This window comes from Tenrec ecaudatus, chromosome 1, assembly GCF_050624435.1.
Source record: "Tenrec ecaudatus isolate mTenEca1 chromosome 1, mTenEca1.hap1, whole genome shotgun sequence".
Classification (NCBI taxonomy): domain Eukaryota; kingdom Metazoa; phylum Chordata; class Mammalia; order Afrosoricida; family Tenrecidae; genus Tenrec; species Tenrec ecaudatus.
The window spans coordinates 16,290,719-16,316,124 of record NC_134530.1 but is presented as its reverse complement, the minus strand read 5'-3'; the positions used below and the strand labels follow the sequence as shown (position 1 = coordinate 16,316,124).

The window sequence follows — 25,406 nt, the reverse complement described above, 5'->3', positions numbered from 1 at the left end:
AAGTACCAGTATGTGCACACAGCACTGAAGTACTTTATTTATATGTGTACATATGTATACAGGAAGCTGTACAACCCAGGGCCTGAGGCCCCCTGGGTTATGGGCCTGGGGGTGCAGGGCAGGGTGCCCCTTTTTTGGTTAGGCCTGAAAGGGGCACAGCTTCAATGGGGCACCGGGAGGGTAGCCCCAGCTCAGGTTTAGTCCCTGGGGCCAGAAGGGAAGAAGGTGGGGCTGGGGGCCCTATGCTGCTGGGTGCATTCTTTGATGAGGCAGGGGTCTGGGGGTCCGGGGAGAGCTTAGGGGAGGCAGGTTTGGAGCGAGGGGAACTCAGTGTGGTCCGCTCCTCTACCACCTCCAGCACCCAGCGCTCGCGGCCTCTGGGGGTCTCGGGCACCGGGGTGGTCAGAACCACGGTTTGCTGCTTTAAGTCCGTGACTGGAAGCTGTGGGGCTTCCACCTTGGCCCTGGGCCCCACCGGCTCCACGACGATGGGCACTGGGGGCGTGCCTGCCTCGCCAGAGCTACTGCGCCGGCCTGTCTCGTGTTCCTGCACGGGGCTAAGCGCAGCCTTGGCCACTCCCCTGGTCGCCACACCTGTGCCATCCTCAGTCTGCACGCTCTGATGCCTCGTGCTACTGGCGTCCCGCTCCAGGGTCCGAGACCCCGGGGTGGTCGCACGCGGGGGGGTGCAAGCCTCTGCGCCACCTGGGGCCTCCTCTTTGCTCGAGGCCGGTGGCCTGGGGCCGCCTTCGGGCAGCATCGGGTCCGCACCCAGGCTCAAGGGCGATTCCTGGCGACCCAGGCGGCGGACAGCCACCTGCCTGGTGGCGCTAGGCCCCTCAACCGGGGGCGTCTCGCCGTCGGATTCGGCGAGGCTATGCAGCGCCAGCTCGCCATGGAAGTCCTTGCGGAAATCCGGGTGGCCCACCTCGAGGCTGTGTTTGCGCAGCGCCCCCTTCTTGTCGGCGCTCAGCGAAGCCCCCAGCTTCTCCGCGGACTGCACGCGCTTGAGTAGTGGGGAGCGCGGGGGCTCTGCGCTCTTGGGACGCGGGCGCACGACGGGCGGCGACGAGTGGAGCTTGGCCGGGAAGCTCTGCGTCGTGTGCGAGCTGCCCACCGTGTGGCCTGGCAGCGGCGGCGGCGAAGCCTGCGTCGGGGAGGGCGTGTGGGCCAGGGGCGACAGCGGGATGTTGCCGGCCGACTTGCAGCGTGCGGAGCGGTACTGGCGGTGCAGCTTCGGCGACAAGCCGTGCAGCGTGCTGGGCCTTATGTGGTGCGACGCGGACGACGCCGGCGAGTTGGGCGTGCTGGAGGCGGGCGAGCTGCTCTGTGAAGAGGCACCTGCGGGCGAGAGAGGGTGTCGCCGAGGCCGTGCACAGCCCCACACCCGCCCAGGGGTGTCCCGGCCGCCAGGGCAGCGCCTACCCAGGTAGGCGGAGTCGGGCGTGGAGCGGTAACTGTGCGTGGGCGAGCGCGCGGGCAGCCCGTGCGTAGGGGAGCCCGGGAGGCTGTCGCTGGACGACAGCGAGCGGTTCAGAGACGACAGCGAGCGGCTAGTGTGCAGCAGGTTCGACTGCTTGGTGATCTTCCGAAAGAGGGAGCTCCGCTTCTTGCTGGAGAAGAACCAGGGAGGCCCACCTCCCCTGGACCTGACTCCCAAACTCCCTCCCAGTCCTTCCCACCTGGGCCGCCCAACACCTCGTGGAACCATTCCCTCCACCTAGTCCCTCCCTCCCCAGCTGCCACACACCTATCAGCACAGGAAGAACGGCGCCAAGCCCCGCCCATTGTGCCCCCTCCCCAGTCCTCTCTGGCCACTCTTCATTCTCACTAGACCCGCCCAACCACGCCTGGCCCCTCCCTCATCAGCTACAACTGCCTCTCACAAGAGGAAGAAACGCACTGGGTTCATTCAGAACTGCCCATCTCTTCTCAGTCCAGTCCCCACCCACTCATTTCCCAGGCTGAACCCGCTCATCGGAATGGAACGTCCTCCGGGAGCCACCCACCTCTCCCAGTTCTTCCCATAAGGAAAGACACTATCTCAAACAGGGCGGTCCGGCCACACTCACCCATGTAGAAATATCGCCTACTGGAGCTGCTTCCAGCCCAGCACAGGGAATAGGGCAGGGCCATCTCCTGGCACCCCCCTCCCCGGTCTGGCATGGCCCTTCCCACCCAGTGTGGGCTCACCACTGGGCCTGCCCATCTGCCCAAGGCATATCCACAATCCTTTTCTCCCAGTTCAGAATCAAGGGGCAGCTTCCTTTTCTGCTTTATCTCACTGTCCGGTCTTACTGTCTTTGCTTCTCAAGTGGACCGGGTCACCACCCACCTCTCCTGGCCCTCCTTGGCCGAGGGCCGCTTGTTCCTCCGCGCCATCTTGGCCTTGTAGCTGCTGCGCCGGGCGGGGCCGATGCGGATGGAGGTATTCTCAAAGGGCGTTGTGGTCACTGCTACTTTGTTGCCGCTCTAGGGGCAGCAGGGAGGGATGATTGCTCAGGCTGCGCAGGAAACTCCAGGTCCTCCGGGGCGCCTCCACCCCCTGCTGACTGCACCCCCTCTCTTGCACTTACTTTAAGGATCAGCTCCACGACCTCAGGGTGCACCATACCATGCACAGGTTCCCCGTTCACATGGGTGATGAGGTCCCCGGCACAGAGGCCTGCCTCCTGCGCTGGCCCCCCCTCTTCCACATGCTGGAGTTGGGGCAAACCCACCGAGGCAGGGTTAAAAGAATTGATAACCAAGAGAAGAGAAGATAACAAACACCCATATGTACAGCAGTCCTCACAGCATCCTCTAAAGAGTTACTGTTACCACCATTCTGTAAAAGAGTTACTGTTACCACCATTCTGTTCAAGAGTTACTGTTACCACCATTCTGTAAAAGAGTTACTGTTACCACCATTCTGTTCAAGAGTTACTGTTACCACCATTCTGTAAAAGAGTTACTGTTACCACCATTCTGTTCAAGAGTTACTGTTACCACCATTCTGTAGCAGCTGAAGAGACTAAGGCTGGGGAAGCGACAAGGGGATCACAGAGGAGCTGTACTCCCCCCCACCCCCACACAGCCTGGCTCTAGGGTGGGAGTTATCCTTTATCCCTGGGGACTCCTAATCTTCCCCTGCCCTACGCAGGCACAGCCTCATCTATGCGCGCTTACCCAGACTATGTGGTGAACACTGTAGACATCTGAATCCCCCATGTAGACGCGGATGGCACGCAGTGTGAAGCCATATTTTTTGCCTGAGCGCTGGATGGTGATGGGGGAACGGAGTCCACTGACGGCCGGTGAGTAGTCCCGGCTGGGCGAGGAGTCCCGTGAGGATGGGTTGGAAGACAGAGATCGTGGGGACATGGGGCTGGCCAGGGGTGAGCTACCGTGTGGATCCACTGCAGATACAAATGATGGTTAGGTAGGGGCCAGAGCCAACCAGAGACAGACCTCTGGAGTCAGACAGTATCCCAGAGCAGACTCTCATTGGTCCATTCCCGAAGCAAGCACTAGGGAGGGAGGGGTACGCAGTGCTTTCATGGCCAGCCCTAGTGGAAACACTACCATGCCCGCCACCCTCAGGTGGGGCCCTGCATCACCTGCAGGGATCATGACAGACAAGGCTGTGGCTGAGGCTGACTTGATGACTTTGCCCCCAGTTCGAGAAGGCCGCTTCTCCACCGCAGGGTCCCCGGACAATTGCTGGTGCCGTGCCCGGCGAAGAACCAAGTCATTGGTAGCCCTAGGGGCTGATGGGTCTCCATCCTTCAGGGGTGGGCAGAGGTCTCCTGGGCGTGAGCGGTCAGCTACAACAAAGACAAAGGAGTGAGAGAGCAGGCCATCCAAGGACTTCTGTCTGTGTTCTCGTTCTCTCTCTCTCTCTCTCTCTCTCTCTCTCTCTCTCTCTCTCTCTCTCTCTCTCTCTCTCTCTCTCTGTGTGTGTGTGTGTGTGTGTGTGCTGGTAACAAGTGCCCTCTCTCTGCAAAGCTCCTGAACGACTCATGGCACGGCTTCCTGCCATGGAGCCAATTCAACCTAAAGGGAACTGCTGCTTTGGGTTTCCCAGACTTTAAATCTTACTGGATGTGGTAGTTACATATTTTCATGTCAGTGTCGGGGTGGAGTCTAGACTGTCAATCAGGTCACACCCTAATAGTGCCCCCTTGTGGCTGTGGCCTTCTCATAAGGAGGGTCGCGGGACCCTCCCCCTGCCCTCTGTCTCTACCTCCACCTTCCTGTTGTGGAGCCATGCTGAGCTCTGTGGAAGCCTTATGATGGGGCCCCCACCAGCCTGGGATCTTACATCCTGCACCATTGCACATGCCTATGTGAGACTGAAGAGGGACTTAGGGACTAGTATCAGACTTGTGGACTTGAGTTGGACTCACCTAGAATGTCTTATTGCTACACGATTACTTCTTGATAGAAAGCTCCTTATACATACATGCGTGTCACTGAATTTGTGTCTCTAGTCGACCCAGCCTAACACGCTGGAGCAGATAGCCTCATCTGGTGGGTTTGAACCAATGCCCTTGGGGCGAGCAGTTCAATGTGTAGCACACTATGGCACCAGGACTCCTTCCGGATCCACGGAAAGTCTCAAATGCATGTGGGCACTGTCTGACTGACCTACAGGCTGTTCCTCCTGCTGTCTGGGGCTCCAGGTGTGCTGAAGGTTCGACAGGTTGGTGCATACAGGGGGCAGGACATGCTCAGTACACGGGCACTGGAAAACTGGGGACGGTAGAACAAAGGGGCACTCACTCGTGTCAGGGTCCCCGGAAACGGCGTTGCATTCCCCTGAAGCCCCCTCTTTGAGGGTCCGTGCATCCAGCAAGCCTGGGGGGTCGGAGCTGGGCCGAGGGGGCCTGCGCAGACGAGCCTCGTCCTCGTCCTCTTGCGGGGAGCTGAAGCGGCTGGGCTCTAGCAAGGCTGAGAAGCGGCGGCGGGCGCCCAGCGGCGGGCTGGCCTCCCCCTCCAGGAACGTAGCCTCGGAAGCCGAGAAGCGCTTGCTGTGCAGTGAAGGCGAACAGTGCTGCTTAGAGGAGACCCCGCCCCACTGGGCCCGCCCCCGCCCCACTGACACGCCCTGCTCACATCTCCGGGGAGCCCCCTCTCCAGGTCTTCTCGCGCAGGGTCAGGCCGCCCAGCCCTTCCCGCTTGGCGGCCACCTTCTCCTCCGGACCCTTGGAGCTCGCCTCCCGCTTGCTGCCTGCCGCCGCCGTCACAGGAGTCTTGGGCTCATGCTGAGACAACTGCTCCATGCTGCTGTACACCTGCACAGCGTGGGGAGGGCAAGAATGGCCAGCAAGCCCAGGCTTCCCTCCTGGACCAATCACCTGCCCGCTCTTGAGCCCACCCTCCCAAGGCCGGCCCTACCCCAGCAGTTCCGGGCTGTCCCAATCCCCAGACTGCCATACTTCAACTCAGCTCCAGCTTTTCCACCATCCACTGTCCCATTTCAGGTCCTAGGCCGAAGGGGTGGGCCCAATTCCGCCCACTCCCTTGCTCCAGCCAATTATATAAGTCCTCTTCCAGATGAGACCCTGCCCCTAAGACAAACTCCTTCCCCAAAACCCTTCCTTGGCCTGCCTTTCCCTAGGATAGACCCAACCTTATGCCCTGTCCCTGAAGCATAGCTCCTCCCCAACACCTGACCTAGCCCCGCCCCTTGGGGGGTATCAACTGACCAGGTTCCTCTTAGATGCCCATCCTTCCCCAGGACTCCCTACTCCCAGACCTCGGCCCTCAGGAAGTTGCTCAATCTAAGACAGGGCACCTGGTACCCTGCTCCCTGCTGCTTCCTTGCCGGCCACCCAGGGGAGATCCCACTGTCCAGGCCCACCCCCGCCACCTGCGCCCCACCTTGCTGAAGCGTGGTGAGCAGGAAGAGAACTGGCGGATCTCCACGGGCTCCTCCTCAGTCGTGTCGTCCTCATCATAGGAATTCACGTGGTGATACCTGTCTGAGCGGGCTGGGGACCAGGCCACAGATCATGCTCAGGCCAGAGCCCCTTCCCGCCTCAAGTCTGGTCGCACCTCCACCTCTTTTCTTCTGCTCTCAGATGGGAGGAGGCTTGTCCGGGTTCCTGACCCTCAGGGATTCTTCACTGTAGTCACTAGGGCTGCAGTCACCAGCGGGTCTCTGCCACATTCCAGGTCCTAGCCTTGACCCTGACCCTGACCCTGACTCTGACCCAGGCCTAGCCCCAGCCCAAACCTAGGCCTCCAGCATCATTTCTCGCCCAGCTAGCAGACTGAACCCCACCCCTATACCCGACCACACCCACTCACAGCAGACCACGCCCCCACAGCCACCTAGTCCCTCCTCAATAATAGTTTGGTCGCAAGCCTCAAAAACCAAACCAAATGTGTGGTGGACTCGATTTTCTAACTCACAGCGCCCCTGCAGGGCAGAGTGGACCTGTCCCCCAGTTCCCAAGGAGGCATCCCTATGGAAACCGACTGTCGGCTTTCTCCCCCAGGGGCTGGTGGTGGATTGGAACCACCAACTTTTCAGTGAAGCTGCAACCACTGCACCACCTTACTCCAAGCCACCTCGCCTTATCCCACCCTGCACCCTGTCCCCACTCACTGTCGAAGTAGCTGGTGTCATCCTCAGACTCCAGGTGGGGGATGAACTCAGCTTTCTGCCTCAGCAGCCCGGTCCAGTCCAGGTCACGGAAGAAACTGTGCTGCTTCACCTCAAAGGCCCCACCTGGCCGGAGGCGGAGCCAAAGAAAAACCCCAAATTCCGCCACCAGTCTGACTCCAAAGGACCCCATTGTTTCGAGTAGAACTGCCCCTTTGGGTTTCTGAGACTGTTAACTCTTTACAAGTAGAAAGCCTCATCTTTCTCCTGCTGAGTGGCTGGTTTCGAACTATTTGTAGCCCAACGCGTGTAACCCACTATGCCACCACGGCTCTGGGTCAGAGAGCTCAAGTAAAAGTGTACCCCTCCAAGCTAACATTTCTGTCTGCTGCAGGCTAGTGTGTGGAGCCCAGCCTGGCTCTAGGATCTAGGGTCATGGACCCCTGCTCCCACAGAAGACCCGGGGGGGTCTCAGCCCTCAGACTCACCTGCCCCGAGCCGGACCAGAGGGTTGGTCTGCAAGAGGCTGGATATCAGGAGCTGGGCATCTGTGGGCAGGGCCTCATCCCCTTCGGGCCACAGAATGTCGTCTACAAGGTAAGGCCGGAGCTGGGGTCATTTTGGAAGTCCACGGAGCCCTAGGCAGGCCCGCCTACTGCATTCTCCCAGCCCCCAGCAGTCCCCCCAGAGGCACGTACCGCTGATGACCTGTCCAAAGAGTTCTTCGGGGGTGTCCCCAAAGAAGGGCACGCAGCCCACCAGGAATTCGTAGAGGATGATTCCCATGGCCCACCAGTCCACCGGCTTGCCGTAGCCTTGGCGAAGTATCACCTCAGGGGCGATGTACTCTGGGGTCCCGCACACCTGGGGGCAGGCCGTCAGCCTGCGCCCTGGCCATGGGAGGGGCCTCGAGGGGGTGCCGTGCCCCCAACCAGGCCCTTAGCTCCCCCAGTCCTTCGGGATCATTCCACCCATAGAGCCCCCCCTTGCCCCCCACACACCTGTTTATCCAGGAACTCCCGGGCATCCTTCTCGATGTGGCCCTCGTACAGGTTGGTAGTGAGGCTCATGAGACCCATCTTAGACAGGCCGAAATCGGTCAGCTTGACGTGACCCATGGAGGTGATGAGGAGGCTGCAGGCACAGGTGAGCCGCTCAGCAATGAGGCCCAGCCACGTCGCCCCTGGCCATCCCCGTCTGAGGAGGGAGGGCTGGAGAAAGGCGGACTCACTTGTCAGGCTTGAGGTCGCGGTGCACGATGCCATAGTTGTGCAGGTACTCGAGCGCCAGCACCGTCTCCGCGAAGTACATGCGGGCCATTTCCACCGGCAGCGCTCCGATGTTCTTCAGCAAGGTGGCGCAGTCCCCGCCTACAGGGGTGGAGCCCCAACCCCAGAGCTGAGTGCTTGACACCCGGTCCCCCCAGTAATCCAACCCCCTGGTCACCGATTCCGCTCGACTCATGGAGACCCCTCGACTCATGGAGACCCCTCGACTCATGGAGACCCCTTAGGACTGGGTAGAACTGCCCCTGTGGATTTCCCAGGCTGTAACTTGTTTTTCTACCCCAGAGCAGCTGGGGATTCAAACAGCTGGCCTTGTGGTTGACAGCCCCACTTGGAACGACTTCGCCAGGAGGGCTCCTAAATTGACACACTCAGAGCAGCACGTCCACCCTCATGGTACAGATAGGTCAACCTGAGGCTCAGCGTGGGGGGGGGCCCTCTCCCCAGGTCACAGGGGAATTACCCTCTACTGGGCTTTTCTAGACCACCGATCCAGCTTCCCAAGTCGGTGTTTTGGGCCCACTTTGCACGCCAGGAGCCCGAGGCTCACAAAGTGGTTGGTCGGCGTTTGAACACTAGCCTGGTCAGGACTCAGGCTGCCTGCATCAAAGCGGCCTCTGAGGGCACAGGCCGTGGCCCCCTGGTGTCTGGTTCTTGGTGACTGAAGAGCCTCAACCCATAGATTGTTGGCTCCCGGCAGAGCTATACTCAGGCACGTCTGTACTTCAGCCTCACCGACATCCAAACCCAACCCACTGCCCCCAGTCGATTCTGACGCACAGAGACCCTACAGGACAGGACAGAATTGCCTCTGTGGGTTTCCGAGACTGTAACACTTTACAGAAGTGGAAAGCTTCTTCTTTCTCCCCAAGGAGCGACTGGTGGGTTTGACTTGGTGGTCAGTGGCGCAATGCAAGACTCGCTACGCCACTGGGGCTCCTTCACCAATACCCACTGCTCCTTTTTATCTGACAAAGGGTCAGTTTTTCTTCCACATAAGTGGCTGGGTCAGCAAGTAATCCAAACTGATCCAGTGAATCTGTCTTGGAACTTTTGGAGCACAAAAGCTCTTTTCCCACAGGGATGATTAAACAGGTAAGAGGGAAGCTGGAGGCTGCTAGATATCAGCCTTCTGCATCCGGAGGGACACCTACACCTGGCAGAACAGAGCAAGAGATGGAGGCAGATTCCTGATGACACACTTTGGGCGCCAAGATACAGCTATTCCTGAAGGTGTCTTCTTTTGTTTTATCTTTTCGATATGTGCAAATGTTCTCTTTCTTCCCCTTCCTTCTTGCTTCTCTCCCTTCCCTCTCTGCTTCCTGCTTGGCCAAATTAGCTGGGTATCAGACAGGGTAGGGCCAAGGAATTTGCATTTGCACACTGACACAAAACAAAACCCCCCACTGCCATGGAGTCGATGCTGACTCGCAGCAACCCTATAGAACAGTTCGAGCTTCCAAGACTGTAATTCATTACCGGGAGTAGAAAGCCCTGTCTCTCCACCCACCCACCCCGAGTGGATGGTGGTTTGGAACTGTTGACCTTGCAATTATCAGCCTAACACATAATCACTTCAACTCCAGGGCTCCTGTATTGACCACAGCCCCAGGAAACTCTGACACCAAGAATTATGCTGAGAACCAAGTGGGGTTGGCTTCCAGATGGTCCACTGGGGCTGAGACATTGGAAGGTAACAGCCTTGTGTGCTGTGTGCTCGCCCCATCCCCCCCCCTCCGAATAGACCCTGATTCTGCCCACTGCTCTCCACCGCCATCGCCATCACCCATCATCATTCGTCTTGACCCGTGCAGTCATCCCTGTCTCAGTCCCTTTGCCTCCGTCCTCCCCACAGCAGCCAAATGGATATTCTACAAACGCAAATCGAACTAGGTCGATTCAGCTTAAACTCTCCCCGTGGCTTCCTGCTGCACTCAGAAGGAAATTCTGGTGGCTGCAGGGGCTGCGTACTCTCTCCTGTCCTCTCTCTGCCCTCATCACCCCCTCTTGCTCACTTGGCTCCAAGCTCCTTTGGCTGCTCTCATGCTCACCCAAAACCAGAAACCTCAGAGACTTGAGGTTTCTCATCCCTGCTAAGGTCCAGGCTTGGGGAAGCCCCTTATCCCCAGCATCACCATTTCCTCTAGAGATGTAGGGTCTTCATTGGCATGCACTCCATGAAATGAACCTGTCTCCTTTTGCTTGTCTATTGTCTGTCTACACTGAACAGAATGTAGCCTGTGTCAGGCAGAGGTGTGTCTGTCTGGGACCCTGCTGTGCCCCCAGCACTTAGCCCAGTGTGTGGCATCAGGGGGATGATTAGGAGATAGTTGCTGAGTGATAGCTGACTATGGCTAGCAGGTGGCCTAGCTGTCACTCCATGAGATTATGCGCATGTTCTATTAACCATAATACAGCTGGCCTTGGTTGATGGACAGGTGAATATCTGGATGAACACAAACACAGATGGAAATGATGAAAAACAGACAGACGAAAGCTTGGATGGAAAACGAGATGGCTAAATATAGATGTGGACATGATTGGTGCAGAATGGATGACTGGACACCAAGATGGATGAAAAAATGATAGATGGTAACTAGATGGCTAAATGCATAGGTAGGTCTATAAAAAGAGGGGTGGGGCTATGGATGGGTAGGTGAAAATAGATGTAGGGAGCGATACATTGTTGGCTAAATCAAATGTCTGGATGAAGAATGAATGACGAGATGGCTAAGCAAATGAAAGGATGTGTCTTTGGATGACGATATACTTGGATCAAAGGACAATAGGTAAATAAACAGGTCCAAGGGTGGTTAGATCTATAGGTGGATAAGTAGATGAGTGGGTAGTAAATGTGGCTACATGGGTGGGGACAGGCAACCCAACAGGCCTGGCCAGAGTGCACCTCCAATCTCCCCTGTAGCCCTGGGGGCAGCCGCACCTTCCACGTATTCCATGACCATGCAGAGGTGGCGCCGGGTCTCGAAGGAGCAGAACATGCCAACCACGAAGGGGTTCTCGGCGAAGGTGAGGATGTCGCGCTCCACAAAAGCCTGCTGGATCTGGTTGCGCAGGATCAGGTTCTGCTTGTTGATCTTCTTCATGGCAAAGCGCTGCCGCGTGTCGCGGTGCCTCACGAGGTAGACAGCGCTGCAGGGGGAGAGAGCGGGGACCGGCTGTCACCTCCGGGACACCCAGACTCCGCCACCCGCCCCCTGCCAGAGCCCCGGGTGGCTCACCCGTAGGCACCATTGCTTATGAGTTTGATGGTCTCAAAGTCATTCTCCCCGGGAGGTTTCTTGGCCTTAGTGGTGGTGCCACGACCCTGGGGGGGAAGATGGAGACCATGATGACGATGATGGTGCCACTGAGGCTCTGGTTATTCCACTCTACGCACGGGGAGACTGAGGTACAGGAAGGGTGGGCCCTTTCCCCAAGTGCCACAGTGAAGGAATTCAACTTCAAGGCCCAACCAATTATAAGGATCTACATATAAGCTACTCCCTGGGGGCCGGACAGCAGAAAAGTGGGTGAAGGGAGACAACGGACCATGTATGATATGACAAAATAATAACAATTTATAAATTATCAGGGGCTCATGGGGGAGGGGAGAGCAGGGAGGGAGGGGAAAAATGAGGGACTCGGGTGGAAAGCAGATGTTTTGAGAATGATGAGGGCAACAGATGTACAAATACGCTTGGCATACAATGGATGGATATATAGATTGTGATAAGAGTTGTACGAGCCTGCAATAAAATGATTTTTTAATAAAAAAAAAAAGACTTGGGCTCAAGCCTGTTTCCCTCTGAAGCCATGGTCCTGCTATCGATCGATTACGAGAGATGACAGGAAGCCTACGAGATGGAAAGTGCCCCTGATCCTCTGTATGTACAATTCTCAGGAACCAAAAATGGCTTAAGAGGGGGAAAAAATGGACACAAGATGGGAGTTCTCATTTATAAGGCGCTTCTCCAGAAAACCAACTCACTGCCATCAAGTCAAGGCCAACTCACAGCTGCCCTAGAGGACAGGGTAGGACGACCCCGTGAGCTCCAGGACTGTAACTCTTTCAAGGAGTAGAAAGTCTTCTGAGGAGCCACTGGTGGTTTCAAACCGCCGATCGTGCAGTTAACAGCCCGTGCATGACCCACTACACCCACCCCCAGGCTCCTATAATGCGCGTGAACATAGGAAAAAACGCTACATGTCTCCCAGGAGAGATCACTCGCTGCCATCGAGCGGATGCCGATGTCTAGCAACCCTATCGGACAGAGAAGACCTGCTCCAGAGTTTCCAGGGCGATAACTCTTTACAGGAGTAGAAAGCCCTGTATTTCAACCATTGGTTTTGAACTGCTGACCTAGCGGAATTGCAGCTCAATGAGTAACCACGATGCCCCAATGGCTCCTATGTGACAGGGAAGCAATTTAAAAACTATTCCAAGACACCATTTCCCACTTTCAGGGTGGACAACAAAATCAAAAAGGCTGACTGACTCTGTGAGCAACGGGTTGAGGAAACAGGGCATTTTATGCCTTGCTTTTGGAAGCGGACATCGGTACAGCCTATACATAAAGCCCTCTGAGGGGCTATATATCAGAATTATGTCATATTTGGCCCAGCCATTCCACTTCTGAATTCATGATACAGAAATACTTACACACACACAATTTTTCAAATATATTTACACATGTGAACAATGGCATACGTATGACTTTGCTCGCTGTAGAATTGAAACTAATCAGGAGTTCATCAATAGGAAACTGGTTGAAAGCATGGTGGGCATCTGTCTCAAGGAATAAATACAGTCCTCCTGGCAAGTAGAGAGTGTGTAACCTTTCTGCACATGCACTCAGAAAGATCCCCAACATATTTTATGAAAGAGAAAAAAAAATGTAAAGGACAGTATTACAGTACATTTGTATACAAATGGCAAACAGAACTATCTAAATAGATTTGGGAGCTGTGGGGCAGTGGAGGATGAAGATGGGAGTGAGATTTTTCACTGTATCTGTTTCTTGTGAACTATCTTTATTAGGGACAAAGAGGTTTATTCCATAACTTGTTATTGTTAGTTGCCATTGAGTCGATTCAGACTCATGATGACCCCATGAAGAACAGAACTGCTTGATGGGGTTTTCACGGAAATGACCTTTCAGAAGCAGATGGCCAAGCCTGTGTCCGAAGGGGTTTGTGGGTAGGCTCAAACGATCAGCATTTCTTTCAACTAGTAGACTTAACCATTTTTTTCCTACCCAGGGACAACAACATAAAGATTACACACACACAGACACACAAAATCGATCTAGAAGATACAAAACTATTGAACTTGTACGCACCTAAGCATGTAGCCTAAAGAGATCTGGCACGAAAATATTAACAGAGTTACAAGAGAAGGATTTAATCCATATTTCTCAGAAACTATTAGATTAATCAAGGGGAGAAAATTGAATAAGACTAGGGAAGATTTGATTCACTCAATTAACAAGTTTGATCGAATGGAATTACATAGAGTCCTGTAAGCAACAATTAGAGATAAATACCTTTTTAGAGTTTTAGACTTTTGAGTCATGTCATTCCATTACCTATTCAAAAAATTAAACAAATGGCATAGTGAGACTCTTTTCAAATATACATATGAAGGAAAGATGTGTGTATATCTGTATGTAACTGTATACTCATGACAAAACAAGAGTCATAAACTCAAGTGCCGTCAGAGGCTCAGAAGGGTTGACAGGGGCCGGGGTGACTTAGAAGAACAGCTACTTCATATCACAAGGCAGCCCACACAATGCCAATCAATTCTATGACAGAAATTCTGATTTCTGAGTGAAAGGCCCCAAACTGAGGTTTTGTGGCAAAGCCTTCTGAGTTGAATATTTTGCCTCAAATTGTTGAAAAGCACCAGGCCATGCGGAGAAAGTCCACAGGTGACCATTATGGTAGGTAGTTTCTACCAGGTACCTGGACTACCCACCAAGGTACTCTGAGGCCGGGGGTGGGATTGAGCTGTTATCAGTCAAAAGGGCTGTGCTGGCTTCTTCCATCAGTCACACAGAGAATTATCCTATGACCCAGTAATTCCACTCCTAAGCATGTACCCCAAAGAGCTGAAAACAAGCACGCAGACAAGTACTTATATGCGAATGCTCCCAAGGAGATCCAAAGGAGAAACAACCCATTCATTCATCAGCGGACGCTGGGACAGACAAGAGATGACACAGTCATGGAATAGAATGTCCTTCCGCTATCAAAAGGAATGAGGATCTTGGACACACTGCCATGTGACGGAATCACAAACACATTTTGCTAAAGTGGGAAAAAGAAAGGAGAAACACACAAAAAAGCCAGCCACCAAAAGGTTCCACAATGTATGAGTCTATTTCTATGAAATCTCTCCAACAGACAAATCCACAGAGACGCACCCATACGGATTTGTGGTTGCGGGGGGGTGGGGGTGGGAGGGCGGGATGGAGAGTGGCTACTTAAAAGGGTATGGGACTTCCTTTTGGGGGTGATGAAAACATTGTGGATGAAAACCTGGTGCTGCTTGGCCAATCCTTTTGAATAGACTCAACACCACTGAGTTGTACACATTAAAATGAGATATTGGAAAACAAAGGGACACATGGTCACATTATGTGTATTTTACTACACAAACACAAAGTCCATGCCAGAAGAGTTGTCATGAACCCCATTTTAAAGACGGGAAGCTGAAGCTCAGGCTGGAAGACCACCTGGTCTTCGGGGCAGAGCCTGCGTGGAAGTCCATGCCCCTAAACCAGAGTGTTGAGAAGCGCTGGGCCTTACCTCTGAGAGGTCGTCCTGCTCGGGTGTATTGGAGCCGCCGCTGTCCTGCTCCTCCAGGTGGACCACGTCTAGGGAGGGACTGAGAGTGAGCTAGGGACTGGAGGTGGGACCACCTCCCACAGTCCCCCTTCACCCACCAGCCAGCACCTGGGAAGGGATCACGGGTAAGGCCAAGCTGGCGGATGATGTAGCGGGGGATGTCCGTCTTGACAAGGTGTCCCTCCTTGGCGTGGCCCTCGGCTGCCTCCAGCAGGTGGTAAAACTCCTCAGGATTGAATTCCTGGGGTAGGGCAGGGACAGGCTCAGGGCAGGCTCTGCGGAGGCCCCTGCCAGCCGCCCCTGGCCCATACTCAGCCCCCTCACCAGGCATTCCAGCAGCCTCGCAGGGCGCGAGATGATAATAAGCAACTTCTTCACCAGCTGAGTCACGAAGGCCACCTCCAAGCTCTCAGAACGCTCGTAGGCCTGGGACAGGGGGGCACAGGAGGAGTGGGTTTCACAGGCTCCTGGGCTCAGTCAAGCTGCCCTCCTGAGCCCACAGAGTGTCCACTGTGGCCACGGTCCCATTTCACAGATGAGAAGAGTGAGGGCTAGGCCACAAGGTCCAAAAATGACTATTCTTATTACAGTACAGGAGGATGGCGGTGGAAGAGGTTACATGTTGGGCTACTAACCATAAGGTCAGCAGTTCAAACCCGCCAGCTTGTCAGCGGGAGAAAGATGAGGCTTTCTGCTCCTGTAGAGAGTTACAGTCTCTGAAACCCACAGGGGACAGAAATGACACGCTGGCAGGAAGTCTGGTTGGGCTCGAGTGAGCTACGAGAACACACACTGGCCTAAATCCTTCGCAGATCAACTCATCCAATCCAGCTTCAAAACAGTGGTACGAAAAACAAAACACAACCTTTGCTATACTCTCTCCCTGGCATGATGTGTCCCCAGATCCCCACGACTCCCTTCCTCACCTGCATCAGGCCACCGCTCCAATGTGCCTTCCGTAGGGGAGCCTGCCCTGCCCCCCACCAGACCACCCTACAATAGCACCACCCCTCCTGGCGCCCACCTCAACCACCATCCCTGCCGGTGCCTTTTCTTTTTCCTAGCCCATGACACCCGGTCTGCACACTCTGGATTCACTGACCCAGCATGTCGTTCAAGGCTGGGGCAATGTGAGACTAGGGAGGGAGCCACAAACCACGGCCATCAGGAACACCCCCACCGTAATGCAATCTTTTTCACAATCGCCGTTTTGAAACCACGAGATCCCAAAGATCAACAATGTTCAGTAAAGACGGTGGGTTCCCAGGGCTGTGCCGAGGCACTGCCGGGCTTGAGACAGGAGGAAAACGGGGGCTCCCGTGCGCGTTGGAATGTGTTTTTGTGATTGTTGATGGTTTTAAGAAACACGGCACGGATGGCTTTGTTTCCATTCATGCCAGGAGGCAAAATGGGAACAAGTTCTGTGTTTGTTAGTTGAGCTTAAAATGCAGTGGTGTGATTACATCTACTTTCGATATGTTGCAACTACTTTAAATGTTCTGGTTAAAATCACTTCCCACATCCAGTCCTGGGTCTGAAACCCACTGCTTATCTTCTCCCTTGCTACAACCTTCGGGGCAGGGATTGTGTGTGTGTGTGTGTGTGTGTGTAGTGAGCGAGTGGGGGGGGACACAAAGGATTTTGTTTGCTTTCTCTGCTCTCTGCCCTGGGTCCTTCACTTTGTAGGTCAGTTCGGAGTCCACAAAATAAGAACCCCCCAGGCCATCGAGTTGATTCCCGCTCATACTGACCCTCTAGGCTGCAGTGGAACTGCCCCTGTGGGTTTCTGAGCCTTTGAGTCTTTACAGGAGCAGAAAGCCTCATCTTTCTCCCACCGAGTGGCTAGTGGAATTGACCTGCTAACCTTGTGATTAGCAGCCCAGTGTGTGACTCACCATGCCAACAGGGTTCATTCACTCACTCTTTCAGTGCCATCCAGTTGATAAGAATTCACAACAATCCTATAGGACAGGGTAGAACTGCCCCCTTTGGGCTTCTAAGACTGTAATCCTTTACAGGAGTAGAAAGCCCCGTCTTTCTCCCTCCCTTGGAGCGGTTCGTGGTTTCGAACTACTGACCTTGCCGTTAGCAGCACAATATGTAACTACCCCACCACCAGGGCTCCTAGTCAGGATTCCTTAGTAGGTGCTCAAGACATATTTGTGGAGTTCAAGAGTGAGCGAGAGAGGCAAAGGCAGCAGAGCAAATAAATGATGCAAATCCGAGCCGTTCGGAGTCTGTGCTCTCAACTCCCAGGGATCTCAAACCCAGGACTGACACCAACGTGAGGGCCTGGAGCCCAGAGCACGAAATTCTGGATCAACAGCTTCTCCAATCTCTGGCCCTCATGGTGGTCCAGCCACATGGCTTCTCCGTTCCCGGAACTTCCCATCCTGCTTGCCCACCTCGGGACCTTTGCACACATTTCCCCTCCTTTTGGGTGCAGACTTCTCCTGGCTCTTCTCCTTGCTGCCACGTGTCCCTATCATTATTCTTATCCCAATTTCAAGGTCACCTCCTCCAGGGAGGCCGCCTGGACTTCACACGCTGTCATCACACCCTCTGCTTCAAAGCCCTAGTATCAGCGGAAATGACTCAATTCCTTGTCCCCCCCCTCTATAATGGGCGGTGAGTGGGGGATGGGGACGGAGGGGGCAGGTGGGCATCAGACTTTTAATCGGATTCAGTATTGTCAAAATGTCTGTGGAGTGCTCAGCACATAGTATGGACTCATTGGATGGGATCGTTGCCCCCATTCATTGCATCCATTCACCTAACATGTCTTGAGCACCTACTCTGTGCTGCACTGAACACCAGGGGCGTAGCAGAAAAATAAAATCTTCTCCCTCTGGGCATGTTTTTGACACTGGTGGGCCGGGTCGACAAACAAGTAAAAATATATTCAAGGTGACGAACCAACCCAGGTTAAACCCACTGCCCTCAGTACAATCCCGCTTCTTATGAGGTTTCTGAGATTATGAATCTTGATGGGAGCAGAAAGACTCATCTTTCTAACTCAGAGCAGCTAGTGGGTTTGAGCCACCAATTCTCAGGTTAATGGCCTAGCAAGTAACTCTCAGCGCCACTAGACAACGCCAAATGCTAAAGAGCAATCTATAGAGAAAGTGGGGGAAAATATTCTAAATGGGGGGTGGGATGGGGAGGAAATTACGAGTCCACCCTGAAGAGACTCTGGGTCAAGACTTGAAAGGAGGGAGAAGGAGGTTGGAATCCTGCCTCCTCCCTCAGACTCCCTCCCTCAGGGTGGGGTCCACGTGTCCTTCGTCCACCCCGGAGTCCTCAGCTCCATTCCAGCTCCGGGCGCGTGCTCCACACGAGCTCTGTGAATGGGTGTTGTTGGGGTGCAGGAGACGGGGGTGCGGGCTGGGCCAGGAGTGGAGGTGCCTTGAGAAGCACTCACATCCTGCAGCAGCTTCTCCAGGTTCTCCTGCAGTTCATAGAAGTAGACGGTGGTGATGAGGCCGTCGCGGGACTTGGCCAGGCAGTCTCGGGCCAGCTCGATGATCTGGTGGTGGATGAAGCTGAGCACGCCGTCGGCCAGCGGCAGCACGCTGTCGGGCTCGTAGGCGCGGGCGAAGTCCCGCAGCTTCTCCTCCATCTGCGCCGTGGCCTGCGGGAGGGGCGGAGGCCAGCGGTAGTCCCGGCGCGCGCCGCCAGAGGGAGCGCGGAGCTCCGGCGCGCGGGCGCCGGGACCGCACGGCCGGGCCTCACCTTGGGGAACCTCTCCTTGTACACGTGGTTCATCATCACGATCTCGTTGTCGTAGGAGGAAGGCGATCGCCCGGGGCTGCGGGGAGAGATGGTCACCATGTCCGCTCCCGGCCTCTAACCGTCCCCCAAGCCCGCTCGATGGGAGGGGACCGCGGTCGGTCTCGCAGGGGGGAGGCTGGCCCACCTGAGGCTCCGCGAGCGAGGCCGCACGGCGGGGGAGCGGCGGCCGCCATCCTCGTCGGTGATGCTCTCGGTGCTGCCGAAGTGCTTGGACAGGAAGTGGAGTTCGTCCACCGTGGGCTGGTAGGGCAGCTGGTGCAGGCGCTCCTGGGAGGAGCAGGAAGACTGCGGGGCGGCAGGGGCGGGGCCGGTGAGAGCTACGGGTGCACCCACCACTAGGGGATCCTGGCCTGGGGTCCCAGGGGGACGAGAAAGTCAATGGGGAGGCCAGGATGTGGGTCTGATCCCTTCGGTCTCCAGGGTCCCAAATGGGACTCCAGATGACAGACACAAGCAGACATGAACAATGACACCGACATGGGTGTGGCCTGCTAAGACAGAGTCAAGTCCCTCTCTATCCAGAGCCATGGGCCCCTGTCTGCTCTGTCCTGTCACCACCTTGCCCTCTCCTCTTCTCCTCACTGACTCCACTCCAGCTGCAGCAGCATCCTTAATGATCCTCCACAAGCCAGGAGGGCTCCCCAGACTGCGCACCCTCCCACTGGCTGCCCTCTCCACTGGGAACTCAACTGCCATAGATTATACTGCCTCCTGTAATTCTGGACTTAAATGTCACCTCCTCCAGGAGGCCTCCCCGGAACACACCCTGTAACGAATACTCTGTCTCTTGACCTGTCTCCCTTTCCCTTGATCTAGTTTTCCCTTGATGAGTGACATTTCGATGATTCCTGTACTTGCTTCAAATGTAGGGCTTTGGTTCTGCATCGTAGCTGGTCAGCGTCTGGCTCTCAACTGGAGAACAAAGCATAGATCCATTGGCCCATGGTGGACAGACACAGGACCTCCACTCGATTGTGCTGGCAGCCAAAACTGATCCTGTGAAACATGCCCTACCCCTGCGTAAAGTTCCCCAGGAGCAGGATCAATGACAAACAAATCCCCCTTTTAATGCCCATGGCCTCATTCAGACTAAAACGTTAACACCACTGGATATAAAGCCACAAAGAATCTCTAAGCCTCTCCCCCCTTCCCACTCTGACCCCTGAAATCCCTGGGTTAGCATCGGGCAGCTAATGGAAAGGTTGGTGTTTTGAGTCTATGCAGCAGCTCTTCAGAAGAAGGGCATGCTGAATCAGCCACCAAGACCCCACAGAGCACCATTCTACTATGCCACACGTGGTCACCATTCGTCACAGATGACACAACATGCCTTGGTAACTGGCACTCTGACCATCAAGTCCCTGCCGGAATCATCTCCGTTGCTCCCCTTGCAGCCCAATGCCCCAGCGGTGTAAGATTGCTTTCAACTTTCCAATTATGTCAAGTTCCTGGTGGCCTCTGGGAGAGTGTGAACATGCTTCCTGGATCATCCCTCTCCCCTTCTTCTGCCAAAACCCTTGCTGACCCCTCAGTTTCAGTGTCATCTGTGACTGTCCACCTGTGCCAGGGACCTCCCCTCTGCTGTCACCTCATAGCTCCAACCATGGACATCGTGAATACTTTCTTACTGGGCTGCCTCCCTCAGGAGCAAGAGCTGTCCGAATTCTTGGACCTTGGTCCAGCACAGAGCGCCCACTCACCCCATGACAGTCATGTAATAAATGTCTGCTGAACAATGTGCCAATGGATGGAGGAATGAACCAGACATGGGTGGAAAAGGAGCAGGTGGAAGGAGACACCTTGGGGGTTCAGGGGTCAAGTAACTGGAATCCAGGCCAGATCCTGGGAGTGACAGGCATGGCCTGGGCCTGGGCCTTGGACAGACCCTTGGGCAAGCAGCATAGCTGACTGAGCCTTCACATCCTCATCTGCAAGAGGAGTCTGAGGTGAGCAGGACCCCAAGAAGATATGTCAAGGGCAGAGAACCAGCTTTGAGAGGGACCTGCAGTTGGCTGGTAGATGGACAGGTGGACGGATGGACCTCCTTGGAGGAAAGAAGCCCGAGGTTCTGGTTAAAGCTAGCTGGCTTGAGACTGGACCTGTCAGCTGGAGGTCTGCCCCAACATCCCCACCCTCCTGCGTGTCACACTCACCGAGACCGTGGAGCTGGGCGTGTTGGTGCCATAGCCAGAAGAAGGGAGCGAGGCCAGAGACCAACGGCGTCCGTCCGCCCTAGAACCCAGTCAAGGTGCTCAGAGACTGCCCATCTCCCCTGGCCATGGCCGATCTCCACTGGCCACAGCCAGGGTGGGCAATGGTGGGGCATATCTGCACCTCCAAGTTTTTGACCCCTTCAGAGTTAAGGAGGTTAGAGAGGAAGCCAAGGCACCCCAAGCATGGTGGGAAGATCAGTCTTCCCTGATCCCCTTCTCCTGCCAGGCTGACACCAAACAAGCCCCCCAGAGCGAGCTCTGAGGAAGACTGGAAACGCCCACCCAAGGTCATCTTCCCATACTCAATCCATGGTCCTCAAGTTCATTCAGGACCACCTGGAAGGACATAGGAGAACTGTGGATCTGTATAGGAACAAATGGCCCCATCGTTCTCCTTCAGAGCAGCTGGTGGGCTTGAATCACCAACCTTGCCAGGAGCAGCTCATTGCATAGTGCACAGGACACTGGGGATTCTGAGTCTTCCCATGAGGGCCCCAAAAGTATACTAGAGGACCCCCCATGAGAACCCTGTCAGAGGCAGGCTTATGGCGTCTTCTCAGAAAAGGAAGGGCTCTCTGAATAACACACACACACAGAAGCATGCACACACACATACACACACATTCACGTCCATGCACTCAGTCACATTTACGTCACAGGCACATATACTATTAGTGTGACCACCAGGGTGGCCACGCACTGGAAGTCATACACATTCACAGCTAGACACGTTCACACTTCACACACCCACACTCACACTCACACTGGACATCCTGCATGTACAGTATGCTTACAGAGACCCACATCCTCACACTGGGATGCGTGGTCGGTCACATGCAACCTACTTTCACATTCGCATGGGCACATCCGGGGACAGTCATCCATTCACTCGTTCAAACTCACACACACACTCGTTCACCCTCACTCTCACAGACGGACACCACTCACACATGCGCAAACTGCACTTGGCGCATCCTCCCTCTCACGTACTCATCCACATTTACAACTTCGCAGACACGCTCACCCACGGTCTCGCTCACACGCAAGCCCACACACGCAGGCGCAAGCGCTCTCCCGTACTCACGCACATTTACAACTGCATAGAATCTGCACACCCACGCAGACACAGACTTGCATCTCAGCGCCCTAAGCCCCCTTCCTGCACTACCACCAGTTAGTCAGGACCCCATCACCTTGCACTAGGAAGTACTGGTCTGCCCACCCACCCCCAACACCCCCATGCCCCTTTCCTTTTCAAATGCAGGTTCAGCGAACTCCCCGTTGCCCGCACGGAATTCCACATAGCAGGAACGTCTCTCCCACCACCAGGAGCTGCTGCCTTTTGTGTCCCACAGTCCCCTGTGACGCCCACATCACCCTGTGCCATGCTTCCCAGTCCCTGACCTGTCTCCCCGACTCAGCTCGGAGGATAGGTACGGGGTATAGCTCACCCTACATGCCCTTTCCAGCGCACCGAAGGCGTTCAGAGGTTTTTAGAATGAGTATGTTTCTAAGAAAAATATACCCTCTCGATTTCCTAGTGATACCCAGAAAGTTTCTCCAGTACCTTCGGCGGCGGGGAGAAGGGGGCGATGCTCGCAGCCTCCCCAACTCCACCACAGATCATGCGTTTAAGGACACTCTGAGACACCCCACCACAGCCCACCCCCGCGGGAAAGCTGAGATCTCCCCTGAGACTTGGGAGAGAGAGCCATAGCCGCCGTCCTCCCCCACCTCAGGGACCCACGGCTCTCGATGGGCGCCACACAGTCTGCGCTTGCGCATCTCCTCTCGGCTCGCCGGCCCTGTTGCTATGGAAACACCCGGCCCCTTTAGCCAAAGGCTCTCCAGTCTTGAGACCCTGGCCACGTGAGCGCAGGCGCCAGGGCTCCTTTGCAAAAGAGACCCCGCCCCTTTCCGATTCCCGCTTGGAGATTGATCCTGCTTTCTGCCGGGCCCCGCTTCTGAGGCTGGACGCCCCTCCCGGCTGGGAATTTGGAGGAATCTGGGGGTTCCCGTAGGCCCCAGTACGGGTAGAATTAGAAGAAAAAAACAGATGGCGGCCCACACGGTGGGTCGGGAGCCTCTGGGCTGGGGTTCTGGGCCTGCGGAGGACGGACTCACCTGCGGGAAGAGGCGAAAGAGAAGTGGGCGGGGGTGTTGGGGGAGAAGTTGCGGGGGCTGTCCAGGGGACTGCTACCTGTGGGGAAGGAAGGCGCGCTTTAGGCGGGGTGTGGGTGAGGGGAATACAAGCCCACCTAGCCTCCTAAGCCCTAAAAGTGGTTGCACATGGCAGCCGCCCCCCCCTTTTTTTTGGTCTAGATCCGCCCACATGTGAAGTTGATCGCGCCCCCTTCCTGTGACTCCGCCTCTCCGGTTTTCCGCTCCCGAATAAGCCCAGCCCCTTCCATCTGACCCCGCCCCTCAGATTCGGCTCCTGCTTTTCCCGCCCTATCCCGTTTCCAATCCTGCATGGCCCAGCCTTCTTCCGACCAATGTGGGCTCATCAGCGTGCTGACCACGCCCCTACCCAGGTGGCCCCGCCCCTTGTCCAATCCAGCCCCTCCAGTGTTCAGAGACGTTTCGCTCAGGCACACACCTCCCCGCTACCCGCCCGTGCGCCATGGCCGCATCCCCCTACTCTGGCCCACACAAACTAAGCCCGACCACCCGTCTCACCCAGGTGGCCAGGCAGTGGCGAGTGGGGCCGTGGCAGCGTGGGCGAAGTGCTGGTCAAGATGAGGCTTTTCCGATTACTCGTGCGGCAGCTGCGGGAGAGGCGAGGAAGGGAGAGCCGGCCCGGGTCATAGTCCGATGAACCCCGTGAGATCAGCGAGGCCATTAGATCCCCACTCTACCCCTCCCCGCACCGGGGTGATTGGAGACACCTAGAGGACTGCTTGGAGGAGGCGACCATGGAGGCCTCATTGTGTGTGTGCGATGCTTGTCTGAAGTGTATGTTGGAGATTCGCTGTGAGGATCGTAGATGGAAGCAGTATATCAGAAGTGATGTCCGTGACACCACGGGTGAGCCAAATGTCCGTGCGTGCGTCCTTGCCTCTCGGCTATGTGAGCTCAACACTGTAACTCGGGACACGTCCCAGTGAGTCATCATCTGTGACAGTCGCTGGGTTTATCTGGTGTGACACATCCCGGCCTTTGGGTGTCTATGTAACACAGGGTATAATGTCCCTTGTCCTTGTCGAGGGATGCCACTCAGCTACACATTTGTCTGTGTGAGAGGGAGCCTCCTGGTATCTGGGTATATGTGCTGTGTGCGTCCACAGGCCAGGCGGTGTCTGAGTGTGAATTTCACAGCCGGTGACACTGGGCATTTCGAGAGCAGTCATTCTCTGTGACATCCCCTGGGGACATATGCATGTGCTCTGTGTGATTTGAGGGTGTCCCTTCATCTCAGCAAGATTTCCTGTGCTCGTTTACCCTGGCATCCCTACAATATAACATGTGACATGCCTGGGCCGGTTATTGTGTAGTGTGTTGGATGCATGCAAGTGCTTCTATGACATATATGTTTGTGTGTTGCTTGTATCCCATAATCATATGTGTGAATTGCTATGCGCGTGACATCTTCCTAGGTGTACCTGACATAGTAGTACCTGTGTGTAACACTGGCAGTGCACCTGTGTATCTGTACACAGCTGTGCCCTCGGGCTGCTGCCTGCCTGGGTGTGCACGCAGCCTCCTGGGTGTATTTGGGCCACTAGGGCTGTGTGTGTGTGTGTGTGTGTGTGTGTGTCTGTGTGACATCATGCCCTGCAGGATGCAGTGTATCTCTGCTTTCAGTGTGAGGCTGTATTTCTTGAGGGGAGAGCCTTGTTATGATGAACACCCCCCTTTTGTTTCTGTTTCTCAGCATCTCCTCTCTCTAAGAAGGAGCCCCCAGCCCTCCATCTCCCCCACCCCTAGCCACAGTGACTGAGCATATTAATGCGTCCAGGCGCGCGCACGGCATGGGATGGGGGGGCAGGCTGCGGCTATTGTTCTCAGGGTGCCAAGCCCCCCACCCTTGCCTTCTTCCCCCACCCCCAACTGACTGCAAAGCCAGCAGCACCAGCAAACAAAGGCGCCGGGCGCAGCCCCCCACACCCCCACCCAGCATAGCCCCCTCCCTGGCGGCCATCTCTGCCAGCATGCAGTCCCTCCCCAGCCTTGGCCCGCACCGACCCCCATGCAGCCCCCTCCTCGGCGGGAAGGCGCAGCGCAGGCAGCTCTGGCGCAGCTGGACAGGGGGCAACATCCCGGGCCCCGCCCTGCGGCAGCAGCCAGAAGGGCCGCTTCGAGCAGAGAGCTGGGGCAGAGTATGGGGTTCGAGGGGCTACCTCTTGGTGCGGCGGAACATGCTGCCGCCGGGGAAGGAGGGCATCGAGAAATTGGAAAGCGCGGTCCAGAGCGAGTCAGACATGACCCGGCGGCGGCGACATGGTGGCAGGTGCGGCAGCGGCGGCGGCAGCGCGGGGAGCTAGCGCGCGGGGCGGAGGCTGCAAGGAGCCGCAGCGGGCGGGGGAGGGGGAGAGGGGAGGGACCTGCGGCGTGCGCCCACCGAGAGGGGGCGCTGCCGTGCGCCGGCGCGCACCGGGCTCCCGGCCTCCGGCCGAGAACGAAGGGCCAGTCCCGCGCGATCCTCCCCAAGGCTCACCTGCTGCTTTTCCGAGG

The 25,406-nt window shown here is 55.9% G+C and overlaps 1 protein-coding gene across 1 annotated transcript; it reads right to left on the bottom strand.

The window, feature by feature from the left end:
- Nucleotides 1–30: 30 nt before the first annotated feature.
- Nucleotides 31–25,155, bottom strand: MAST1 (microtubule associated serine/threonine kinase 1). The gene is made up of 26 exons (XM_075547836.1): nt 25,073–25,155; nt 23,412–23,500; nt 22,857–22,932; nt 20,673–20,751; nt 18,644–18,804; nt 18,460–18,535; nt 18,149–18,358; nt 15,052–15,153; nt 14,836–14,968; nt 14,689–14,756; nt 11,118–11,203; nt 10,820–11,028; nt 7,824–7,962; nt 7,594–7,726; nt 7,291–7,456; nt 7,081–7,182; nt 6,596–6,718; nt 5,866–5,975; nt 5,098–5,276; nt 4,765–5,012; nt 3,600–3,806; nt 3,169–3,398; nt 2,577–2,699; nt 2,336–2,472; nt 1,426–1,613; nt 31–1,341 (listed from the first exon to the last, which is right to left on the bottom strand). The coding sequence occupies exons 1-26, from the start codon at nt 25,153–25,155 to the stop codon at nt 98–100; spliced, it is 4,701 nt and encodes a 1,566-aa protein (XP_075403951.1). The 3' UTR covers nt 31–97.
- Nucleotides 25,156–25,406: the final 251 nt, after the last annotated feature.